Raw genomic sequence first — 12,480 nt, 5'->3', positions numbered from 1 at the left:
TGCAACACAAAGGACATGGCCCTCAGGACATGATAGGATTAGCTCTCTACCCATCTCACCACATGGCCCCTGGGAAGATGACATAAGCCAGCAAGGCTCAACCAAGCCTGTGAGACAGACAGCCTACAAAGTTAGCTAAGATCTCCCCCGCCCTCTGGGAGTCTGACCACCAATCAAAATACATGTTTAACACAGGAACAGGAAGCTCCAAGGCAGGGCCCTAGAGAGGGTATAAAATGCAGGCTCTCTTAGCATCTCTTCCCACTTTTTCTTCAAGATCTTCATATAATCCCCCCTTTTGCCCTAGGACCTCAAACCATCTATAAACCTTCTGTCCAAGCAACTTCCATGAATCCAGTGTCTTTTCCCCCACTTGGAACTGAACCCAGAAGGACATTTCTTCCAATACAACAACAGCAAAAAACCCACAGTTGTGTTTTCAGGGGCCCAAATTTAGATATCTCAGGGCCATTGTTGACTGCTTGTGTAGACATCATAAAGAGGAGAGGAGAGGAAGGGGAAGGAGAGAAGGGAAGCAGAGAAGGAGAGAAGAAAGGAAGGAAAGGGAGGAGGAAGTGAAGGAGGGAAGGAAGGAGGGAGGGAAGCAAGAAGGGAAGGAAGGAGGGAAGGAAGGAGAGAAGGAGAGAAGAAAGGAGGGAAGGAAGGAAGGAGAGAAGGAGAGAAGAAAGGAGGGAAGGAAGGAGGGAATGAAGGACAGAAGAAAGTGGGGAAGGAAGGAGGGAAGGAAGGAGGAAAGGAAGGAGAGAAGAAAGGAGGGAAGGAAGGAGGGAAGGAAGGAAGGAAGGGGAGAAGAAAGGACGGAGGGAAGGGGGAAGCAAGGAGGGAAGGAAGGAGGGAAGGAAGGAGAGAAGGAGAGAAGAAAGGAGGGAAGGAAGGAGGGAAGGAAGGAGGGAAGGAGAGAAGAAAGGAGGGAAGGAAGGAGGGAAGGAAGGACAGAAGAAAGGGGGAAGGAAGGAGGAAAGGAAGGAGGAAAGGAAGGAGAGAAAGAGAAGAAAGGAGGGAAGGAAGGAAGGAAGGAGAGAAGAAAGGACGGAGGGAAGGGGGAAGGAGGGAGGGAAGGAAGGAGGGAAGGAAGGAGAGAAGGAGAGAAGAAAGCAGGGAAGGAAGGAAGAAGAAGTAGGATTGTTGTAAAATAAGATGGGTCTATGGGATGGTAAGAAAGCAATTTCAATTATATTGTCAATTGTAGGGGAGAAAAATTGTTACAAATACATATTATTATTTATATGTTATGAGATCATATAATTGTGAATGTATATATGAGAAATAAAAATTTATTTAAAAAAACTAATTAAAAAAAAAGAAAGTTTTCTGACCTAGATTTTTTTTTCAAAGACACAATAGATTTCTTTAATTTATGTAGAAGAAGATCATGGATCCTATATACACAAGGAAAGAACATTCAGAAATAGTCCTAACCATATGCAGGTGACTCCTTGCAGTACATAATCATACCTAGTACAATAATTGAATGCTGCAGAAGACTTTGAAGTTGACAATAAGCAGTTAATATGGAAGGAGATAAGATAATGAAGTGCTTTTTCTCCGGGAACCACTGAAGAAAAGAATGAATAGCACGAGCTCTTGAAAAGAGCCAAGAAACCAATTTGAGGATTAAGTGATATTCTCAAAACAATTCTCAGATGAAAGATTACAAAAATCCCATGAATATTTGGATCACGTTACATTTCAATCATGACACGACGTTTAAATTCGGCTGCAAAGTGCAAATATTCCAGGAACAGCTTTACTTTTCAGCCAGGCAACCAAATAAATTAGCTTTTATGACCACCTCTTTCCGACATGCATAAGAACATCCCTGACACTAATTGGTTCATAGTGCTTTATAGCTGTGTATCAGATGTTCTCAAAAAAAGTCCATGAGACAGCTTGCTTAGAGTTTGGTTAAGGTTTCTCAGAAGCCTTTTCCCCCACTAACAAAAATAATTTCTGGTCCTGGTCTGTGTAGCGGAGCTGCCAAGAGTCTTGTGAGTCTCATTGTGTTGTACTTCCTCCTCCAACTTTTTATAGGTAAAAGTAAAGGTTCCCCTCACGCCTATGGGCTAGTCGTTCCCGGCTCTAGAAGGCAGTGCTCATCTCCGTTTCAAAGCCGAAGAGTCAGCGCTGTCCGAAGGTGTCCCTGGGGTCATATACGGCATGACTAAATGCCAAAGGCGCACAGAACACTATTACCTTCCCACCAAAGGTGGTGCCTATTTTTCTACTTGCATTTTTTCCATGCTTTCGAACTGCTATGTTGGCAGAAGCTGGGAAAAGGAACAGGAGCTCACCCTGTTATGTGGTGCTGGAGATTCAAACCACCGAACTGTCGACCTTTCTGATCGACAAGCTCAGCTTCAGCCATTGAGCTACTGCATCCCGTAAAAACAAACGTTTTATAGTTTGGTTAATTAAGATGTCCGTCTGAGCCACTTCTGGATATTATCTACCTGTTGTAGACCTTAAGTATGTTTCACCCCCATCATCCTGGCATAGGAACTTGCAAACCTCCATCAAAGTTCATCTTTGTTCTCCAACTTATTACTCACCCACTCAGGTGGGCACAGAGTTTCCCCTCTCAATGAGCAGGGAGAAAATTCCAGGAAGTCCATCTTCTTGTGTTCTGCAACGTTCCAAACACTGCAGTCCATTAGTGTTTGGTGAAGGATGTGGTCCAGATATTGTTGGTGGCCTGACTTTTGAGAGATTAGAAGTCTTTTTTTAGAGGCAGTGGTTAACTGTGGATGTCCAAGGAGAATGATTACACCTGCTGTCCTGGAGCAGAGGTGGCATGCCATCGCTCACTTTGAAGTGGCTCAATGAATTCATTAACCTAGACGGCACTGAAAAGTTATAACCGTAGAACCCATACGGAGGATGCAAGGCACAGTTTAAAGTTTCTCGGGCAACGGGCGCCGATGGGAAAATGTTTCCAGATGCATGCAAGCCGTACAACATCTGGCCCGCAGAACTGGGCCCCTGGGACACCACTCCATCTAGATCTTCTGCTTTGCCACTTCTGACATTGCCGATGCTCAGAGAAGACAAGGTGGGCACCTCCACCATGAAGTGGGGGAAAAAGTGAGGACCAGTGGCACTTCCCAACTTATGGTGGCTTGGGAACATGAGGGACGGCTGTCTTAAGAGATTGGTAGGGCAAATCTTGTAGCAGATGGGTAGGCCAAGATGGTGCAGGTAGGAATCCGGGCAGGGCACGCCAAGATTGGTTGCAGAGAGGTGAAAAGTAGGAGGAGAACCCGCAGGAGAAAGGAGGGAGCTGAGAGGTGATGGGGTTCCCCCGGAGGGCGTTGCAGGAGATGAGCTGGAACTTCCACCTAGGATAAAGCGAGTAAAAGGACATTATGAAAGGATAGCAAACCAAATGGAATTTTGTTCTCCACCTTTCATACTATTCAGGATCAGAGGTGGTATTCAGCTGGTTCGGACAGGTTCAGGCAAACTGATAGCTCTGATGATCAGTTGGCCCCGCCCACTCTCCCCCCGCCCTATCCTGTCCTTTATTTAGCAATAGCAATAGCAGTTAGACTTATATACCGCTTCATAGAGCTTTCAGCACTCTCTAAGCAGTTTACAGAGTCAGCATATCACCCCCACAGTCTGGGCCCTCATTTCACCCACCTCGGAAGGATGAAAGGCTGAGTCAACCTTGAGCCGGTGAGATTAGAACCGCTGAACTGCAGATAACAGTCAGCTGAAGTGGCCTGCAGTACTGCACCCTAACCCCTACGCCACCTCGGCTCTTGCTTTCTGGGTCATCTCAATGAGGTGGTGAGACACATACTGTCAAACAACTGGCCAGCAGTCAACAGAAGTAGCCTGAAGTACTGCATTCTAACCACTGTGCCACAGTGGAGAGAGAGAAAGAGAGAGAGAGAGACAGACAGACAGACAGACAGACAGACAGAGTCAGAGACAGAGACAGAGACAGAGACAGAGACAGAGACAGAGACAGAGACAGAGACAGAGACAGAGACAGACAGACAGACAGACAGAAGATGAGATAGAAAAGAGACAGAGAGAGAGAGGGAGAGAGAAAGAGAATAGACAAATAGATGTAAAGATGAACCAGTTACCAGGCACTTTAAATGTGGCCATGTGACTGTGGAGTGCCACCATTGGAACTTGGGTCTTTTTTTTGGGGGGGGGTGTGGATTTTAACTTTCAGTGGCTGATAAGTGATCAGTCATTAAGCGAGGATTACCTGAACCTATTCTGAACCCATACATTAGCTGTCATTCTTCGCCAATTTTTAGTGTGGCTTTCAAGAAAAAAATTGATCATGTTGATTGGATTAAAACAACCTGATTACAATCATAAGCAAGAGGTTTTCTCTATGCCTCCCGCTGCCAAAAATAATAATTATTATTTTTTTTAAAAACTTGAGCAAATATTACACACACTGGATAGATTTTCGCTTATTTCCCATTTTTCCTTTGGGCAAACTCTCCTCCAGGGGCATTTTAAGAAATGTATGCAAATTGTTTGCTGGCAACGTTAAATTATATTTTTCTGTTACCGTGTGAAACAGCAAACTCAAATCTTACATTTGTATTATTTTTGACGGTGATCGTTAAAACATGCTGTACAATTGTGGATGGCGCTAAAAGAAACAGAGTCTTGTAGTATCTTTTGTGTCACATCTGTTTTGGGGTTTCTCAATTCACTTCACCAGATGTGTGGGATAACAACCTCAGAGAGAACGTGGTCGACTCACAATATTGTTGCGGAAATAAGAAGGAAGAAGGAGGGAGAAACAGGAAAGGAAACAGAACTGTGTTGAGTCTTAGGTGCCAAAATAAAACTGGTTTATTTTCAAAATTTTACAGGTCTTTGTGGATCTTTCTTTTCCTTCCCTTCCCTTCCTTTCCTTTTTCTTTCCTGTTCCTTTCCTTACCTTTCCTTTCCCTTCCTGCTATCCTTTCCTCTCCTCTTTCCTTTCCTTTCCTTACCTTCCTTTTCCTTCCTGCTATCCTTTCCTTTCCTCTTTCCTTTCTTTCCCTTTCCCTTCCCTTCCTTCTTTCTTTTCCTTTCCTTTCCTTTCCTTCCCTTTCGTTTCCTTTCCTTTCCTGTTCCTTTCCTTACCTTTCCTTTCCCTTCCTGCTATCCTTTCCTCTCCTCTTTCCTTTCTTTACCTTTCCCTCCCCTTCCTTCTTTCCTTTCATTTCCTTCCCTTCCTTCTTTCTTTTCATTTCCTTTCATTTCCTTTCATTCCCTTTCATTCCCTTTCATTCCCTTTCCCTTTCCTTCCTTCTTTCTTTCCTTTCCACTTTCTTCCCTTCCTTCCTTCCTTCCTTCCTTCCTTCCTTCCTTCCTTCCTTCTTCCCTTCCCTTTCCTTTTCTCTTTCCTTTCCTTTCTTCTTTTTTCACCTCTTCTCTCTCTCTTTCTCTCTCTCCCCCCTCTCTCTCCCCCCCTCTCATTATAAGAGTCTAACTCTGCTTCTTTGCGGAAAGCTACAGGCATTATCACTCTGCAAATGAATTTGGACCAAGTCCTTGCTAGAGATTCCTGCTCATCTTCTCATGTCTGAATCAGTCCCATAGAGAATATAGTTCTTGAAAGTAAATGCAGTTGTACACATCTGGTCTCAACAACTCAAGCACATTTGGAAGAAACACCACACTTGACTCATGGGGTTGGCATCAACAATGCCACACTCACAAATCTTTGCCTACTTCTGGCAAAAGAGGACATCTGCTGAACATCTGGTCCATCCATTGAGAACCAGGCTACGTAGGAGAAGACATCCTTGTCCAGGCACATGGATTATTCCTACAGCCATCCAGGGTCCGTGGTCTAATGATAATCATTCTTCATCGAGATGGGAACGGGGGACCAGATTGACACAAAGGCTGGTCTTCTGACACATCTGGAACCATATGGTTGCTCTTTCTTCAATTGTTTCCTGGCTGAAATTCATGCCATCATCTACCCTTCTGATAGGCATCCTTCATCCAGAGGTGGGTCCCTACCAGTTCGCCCTATTCGGTAGAACCAGTTCATCAAATCTACCGAACCGGTTAGAAGAGGTTCCATCAGTGGACCCAGAAAGCAGACCATGCCTACAGAAGAGGTTCCAAAATTTTTTGAAACCCACCACTGGCAAGGATCTTGTAACTTGACAGCTTTAAGACTTGCATGCTTCAATGCCAGAGTTTCTGAATAGCTACTTGGACTGACCTAAGTACTAATTCATAATTTCATATCCGGTCACATGGGCGGCAAGCCACTCCCATCCGGCCACATGGGTGGCAAGCCACTTCCACAAAGGAGGCCACACCCACAGAGTAGGTTCCAACAATTTTTGAAACCCACCACTGCCTTCATCCCATGTCCAACCATTTTGAGAATGGCTCATTTTGCATGAACCCCTATGCTGTCATCCTATTTTTGATATACAATATTATATTATTTAATTGGCATCCAAATCCTGTTGTTTCCTCCAAGAACACAAGATATTGTTGGCTGGCTGATTGCCTATATTGTCTTCCTTGCACGATATTGCACTGAAGTCAGTTCGGCTAAACAGATGGAAACTGGCTCAAATGGATGTATCAAATAGATACATCCATTTGAGCCAGTTTATTTGATGTATCTATTTATTTATTGGACTTATTTCTTTGTTTGTTGGATTTATTTGTTCATTTCTTTACTGGATTTAAATGGCTGCCCACTCACTCTCAGTGACTCTGGCTGGCTGACAAACCATCTTCTTTTCAAAGGACTTGGAAGTGGATCCATCCAGGTTTGATCTGAACCACATTAGACTGTATGGGATTAATACAATCCCGTAGATGTCTACATTTTTATCTCAGCCATCCAGGGAAAAAAGGGAAGGAGAGGGGAGGGGAGGGGAAGGAAGGGAAGTCAAGTGAAGTGAAGGGGAGGGGAGGAAGGGAAGTCAAATGAAGGGGCTAGGGTTAGGGAGGGGAGGGGAGGTGGGAAGGGGGAAAGGGAGTGGTGGAAGGGAAGGGGAGGGAAGGGAAGAGAAGGAAAGAGAAGAGAAGGGAAGAGTGGGGAGGGGAGGAAAGTCAAATGAAGGGGCTAAGCTAGAGTTAGGGAGGGGAGGGGCAGAAAGAGAAGGAGAGGAAAGGAAAGAGAAGAAAAGAGAAGGAAAGGGAAGAGGAGGGGGGAGGAAAGCCAAGTGAAGTGAAGGGGAGGGAATAGGCTGATAGTTTAAAGTAAAATGAATGTTGTGCACATAATTGCCTCTCTCAGAAAATAAGCCTTGATATTCATCAAGGCTGCTAGCTTTGAGCAATGACATTCATCAATTAAAAGGGGAACAAATATTCCCCTTTGATTAATCAGCCCAGCTCAGAATAAGGCGAAGAAGAGATATCATTCACAAAGTGGGGGGAAAACTGCTTCAGGGTCCAAGGCTTCACTCGTTCCCTTTTTTGCCACAATGATGAAAAAGAAACTAATTTTCACTACCCGCTCGGCAGCCAAACTCCACCAACATTTTAAAAGGAAGTTCTTTAAACTAAAACAGTCCGAAGTTTTTAAAAAGGCGCACCTAGAAATGTAGGAGAAAAGTAAGAAAAGGTCATTGAAGATGCGATACTCACTCTGACGTTCGGTCCCGAAATGCTTAAAATCGAAGGTCAGGGATGGTCTCCATGGATAGGATTCCAGAAGCCCATCCAAAACGCCTCTGCAACATGATAGAATTAAAATTAGATTTGCATTCCCATGGAACAGGGCCACTGGAGGAGGGAACTTGAAGCAGATGTCTAGAGCTTCATTCATAAGGCTCAGGGGCTAAGACGCTGAGCTTGTCGATCAGAAAGGTCGACAGTTTGGCGGTTCGAACCCCTAGCACTATGTAATGGAGTGAGCTCCTGTTACTTGTCCCAACTTCCTCCAACCTAGCAGTTCAAAAGCAGGTAAAATTGCAAGTAGAAAAATAGGAATCATCTTTGGTGGGAAGGTAACAGCGTTCCATGCGCCTTTGGTGTTTACTCATGCCGGATACATGAGTACAGAGACGTCTTCGGACAGTGCTGGCTCTTCTTTGAAACGGAGATGAGCACACACACCCCCGAGTCGGAAACGACTAGCACATATGTGCAAGGGGAACCTTTTAAGCACACGGGTAGATTTAACCACATGAATCAATCTTGAGCTGGTCAGGATCGAACTGCTGGCAGTGGGCATAATTATTATACAATACTGCATTCTAAGCATTGGGAGGGAGAGAGGGAGGGGAGGGAGGGAGGGGAGGGACGGAGGAAGATATCAATAACACTTAAACTTACCACTTTACAATGCTTTACAGCCCTCTCTAAGCAGTTTACAGAGTCAGTATATGGCCCCCTAACAATCTGGGTCCTCATTTTACCAACCTTGGAAGGATGGAAGGCTGAGTCAACCTTGAGCCGGTTAGGATCGAACTGCTGGCAGTCGGCAGAGTCAGCCTGCAATTCTGTGCCACCACAACTTTCTAATCTAATAACTACTGTTTTTTTACTCGTATTCAGTGTTATACTTCAGATCCAATGTCCAAAATGTATTTACGGAACTAAAAAAAATTGCCACTGTCTTCAAAGTTATGACAAAGCTGCCTCTTTTCCTAGAAACAATCTGGCAGGTAGTCCCAGGAAAAGATACTGTAGTCAAGTACTTATTTTGACAGTACTTCAAACTAGCACTGATGATGTTACCTAGTTTGGTGATGAAACGTCTGCAAGAAAACCACCAAGCTTAGAGAGCACCAAGGATCCCCTCATTTCAACCCTGAGCTACAAATACTGTCCTTTAATGGTACCTTCAAAGTATTCTGGGGAATCGGAGAAGCTACAGGCAATTGTCATTAATGATGTGTGCTTCTTTCATAATGTAGGCAATTAATGAACAAAAGCATGTGCTTTTTGTCCATTTAAAAGTCTTTAAACAATCCATAGTCCCGTCAGTCAAATAAATACAGGTGTGTGTGTGTTGTTGTTTTACCTGTTTCTTCCAGGATCTCTAAATCCTTTAGCAAATGGATTGCGGTCAATCTTCAGTTTTGTTATCTATGGATATTTTTCAGACAAACAACAAAGGAAAAACTGTGAATATCATACTTTTTGCCAACCTGCCCACAAAATACCTGCTTGTACCTCTGGCAGGTTAATTTACCTGCTGGTTTTGATAGGCTGTGACCGTCGTAAATTCGGTTTCTTTAAAAGAGAAGGTCTGAACACCGGCTGCAGGCAAAGATGGGCTCTGGGAAAGATCAAACCGGGAATCCTGTAGGATAATGTGGACTCTGGGCTTGTATTTGTGCATTGATTGCAAAATTATCTGCAGTCCACAGAGAAAGAGAGAGAAAGAAGAGGGGAAACCATCAGAAAAAGTGAACGTTATCATTCTTAAACTTGGAGATTTTTTTAAAGTTCTACCCTTGAGCTTGGATACTTAGGAATAATCCTCATTAGATTTGCCTTAAGAACAACAAAGATTATTAGGGGTCTCGAGGCTAAAACATACGAAGAACGAAGAACGGTTGTAGCTAATTCCTTCCTTCCTCTCCCTCCCTCCTTCCTTCCCTCTCTCTCTTCCTCCCATCTCTCTCTCCATTCCTTCTTTCCCTCTCACCCACCTTCTTCCTTCCTTCTTTCCTCCCTCCCTCCCCCTCCATCCCTTCCCTTTACTAAGTCTCCCAAGGCAACCATCTTGGTCTAGCTGATACAATACAATAGCAGAGTTGGAAGGGACCTTGGAGGTCTTCTAGTCTAACCCCCTGCCTAGGCAGAAAACTCTATACCACTTCAGACAAATGGTTATCCAACATCTTCTTAAAGACTTTCAGTGTTGGAGCATTCACAACTTCTGGAGGCAAGTTGTTCCACTGATTAATTGTTTTAACTGTCAGGAAATGTCTCCTCAGTTCTAAGTTGCTTCTCTCTTTGATTAGTTTCCACCCATTGCTTCTTGTTCTACCCTCCGGTGCTTTGGAGAATAGTTTGACTCCCTCTTTTTCGTGGCAACCCCTGAGATATTGGAACATTGCTATCATGTCTCCTCCTAGTCCTTCTTTTCATTAAACTAGACATACCCAGTTCCTGCAACTGTTCTTCATATGTTTTAGCCTCCAGTCCCATATTCATCTTTGTTGCTCTTCTCTGCAATCTTTCTAGGATCTCCACATCTTTTCTACATCAAGGTGGCCAAAACTGGATGCATTATTCCAAGTGTGGCCTTCCCAAGGCATTATAAAGTGGTATTAACACTTCACGTGATCTTGATTCTATCCCACTGTTTATGCAGCCTAGAATTGTGTTGGGTTTTTTGGCAGCTGCTGCTCACTGCTGTCTCATATTTAAATGATTTTCCACTAGGACTCCAAGATCCCTTTCACAGTTACTACTGTTGAGCAAGGTGCCACCTATACTGTACCTGTGCATTTCGTTTTTGTTGCTTAAATATAGAACCTTACTCTTTTCACCATTGATCATTCATCATTTTATTAGATAGTGCCCAATGTTCAAGTTTTTCAAGATCCTTCTGTATCTTAAGCCTATCTTCTGGAGTGTTGGTTATTCCTGCCAGCTTGATATCATCTGCAAATTTGGATGAGTTCCCCATTTATTCCCTCATCCAAATGATAGAGATGGCCCTACTTCCTTCCTTCATCCTCTGTCCTTGTAAAGTAGTAACCTCAAATCCACACCTACATGCCCTTTGTCGTCCATCTCATTGTTGGTGAGCTTCACCCGATCGAAGCTGATGATCTGCCTCATCCATGTCTCTCCCGAGCAGGGGGAATCTGGGTGGATATAAAGCCGTGGGGTAATGCACGAATGGTCCGTGTTTCCGGCTACCATCCACTGTGAGCTGTGATAGACGTACCTGCCAAACGGAAGAAGGGTTACATCAAATCCAACCGGTTGGCAACACCGTTTTTGCTGTGTACGACACAATCAGCTGATTTTACCCAACCAGCATTAATCCTTGAATTACAGCTTAAAGGGCACAACGATAGGATTCTTGTGATGGATTAAGCCAAAAATTACATCAGTCTCGTTACAGCTTAACATATGGGAAACTAAAATACTAGGTTTTGAGCCAAGAGCCCCCAATTAGCATGGGGAAATAAATTCACCATATCCTACTCTCCACTGTACAACTGCAATCAGTATTATTTACGCATTGGAAGTCAGGCTAATCATTCACAGTCCACTTAATCAACTAATCGTTCCTTCTTGCTTTCTGTACTCCTTATTCCCAGGATTCAAACGGTCCAAGTTTTGCTTGCAAAAACCTCTGTGGCATCCATCAGTTTTAAAAGTTGGTTGCTGTTTCTCTTCTTTTCATTCTTAGCTTGGCTGAGCTCATGGCTCTATCTCAGCCCCAAATTCAGGAGGAAGACAGAGGTCTCAGTGTTGGGTGGATATCTAGACTGAGGCCTTTCCCTCTCTTTCCTCCCTTGTTCTTTTGGGCATGTGAACATAGGGAAGGGGCCAGGCTGGAGAAAGAGAAAGAAAGAGAGAGAGAGAGAGAGAAAGAGAGAGAGAAAGAGAGAGAGAAAGAGAGAGAAAAGAGAGAAAGAAAATGAGAGAAAGAGAGAGAGAAAGAGAAAGAAAGAGAGAGAGTGAAAGAGAGAGAGGAGAGAAAGAGAGAGAGAGACAGACCTACAGACAGAGAAAAAGATAGAGAGAAAAAAAGAGAAAAAGAGAATGAAGAAAGAGAAACAGAGAAACAGAAACAGAGAGAAAGAGAAAGAATTGTGCATTTTGGAAAGATTGGGGAACTTTGTAGCTAAAACTCTTGGCACTTTCCAAAGTCCCAGGGACTTTTCCCATTTCTCTGCCAACTGGTATTTGTGATCTAAGGCCTCCTTCTTCCCTCCCTCAAAGGGAGCTATAAGAAGAGCAGAAGAACTGACCATCATTGTTTGATAACCACTTTGGTCTTCAGTCTATGCAGAGCCTGTGAGACTCAGGAAGAATCCAATCAAGTTCAAGCTGGACATTATTGTTTCAGATTCCAGCTCTGTGTTGAAGCAACTTAGAAGTTAACTGCCTGGGTATTTTGCCAGTGTGTGGAAAAGATGATTAAAAGGAGAGACCTGGTTTTACAAATGTTGTATTGAACCACAAAATCTACTAGCAGGAGAGAGGAGGATGAAGATGTGCTTCAACTACAGAGCTTCAGAAGCAGGAGGAGGAGGAGGAGGCGGCCCCAAAGCAAACTTTATGAGTTGTGAATCTTGTGAGTTGTTTGCCCTTTGCCTTGTTCTCAGGGAAACAGGATCTCCCTGAAGATCTTGTTCATGTGGGCAAAGAGAATCTCCCTTTTTAAGGGTAAGTAAAGGAAAGAACTATTCTCCAGATCTAAGGTCTCCAAGAGGACCAGGCAAACTCATTCTCAAATCTTCCCTGGATGAAACCTTGACATCTCTGAACTGATTTCAACCTTCTATAAATTTTCATTCATTCATTCATTCATTTCAT

At 43.8% G+C, this 12,480-nt stretch overlaps 1 protein-coding gene across 1 annotated transcript in view; it reads right to left on the bottom strand.

Annotated features, from left to right (window-relative positions):
- Positions 1-2,742: 2,742 nt before the first annotated feature.
- TBX22 (T-box transcription factor 22) overlaps positions 2,743-12,480 on the bottom strand; it is a 13,048-nt gene continuing 3,310 nt past the window's right edge. Inside the window, exons 2-6 of the mRNA XM_032228535.1 lie at positions 10,702-10,876; positions 9,164-9,328; positions 8,993-9,057; positions 7,612-7,697; positions 2,743-3,356 (exon numbers count right to left, since the gene is read on the bottom strand). Coding sequence (XP_032084426.1) covers positions 2,743-3,356; positions 7,612-7,697; positions 8,993-9,057; positions 9,164-9,328; positions 10,702-10,876 — 1,105 coding nt within the window. The remainder of the gene's footprint in view (positions 3,357-7,611; positions 7,698-8,992; positions 9,058-9,163; positions 9,329-10,701; positions 10,877-12,480) is intronic.

The sequence above is a fragment of the Thamnophis elegans genome, chromosome 12, assembly GCF_009769535.1.
Source record: "Thamnophis elegans isolate rThaEle1 chromosome 12, rThaEle1.pri, whole genome shotgun sequence".
NCBI classification, from domain to species: Eukaryota; Metazoa; Chordata; class Lepidosauria; order Squamata; family Colubridae; genus Thamnophis; species Thamnophis elegans.
Note: the sequence above shows the minus strand (reverse complement) of the source record. Positions and strands in the feature narration are given on the sequence as shown.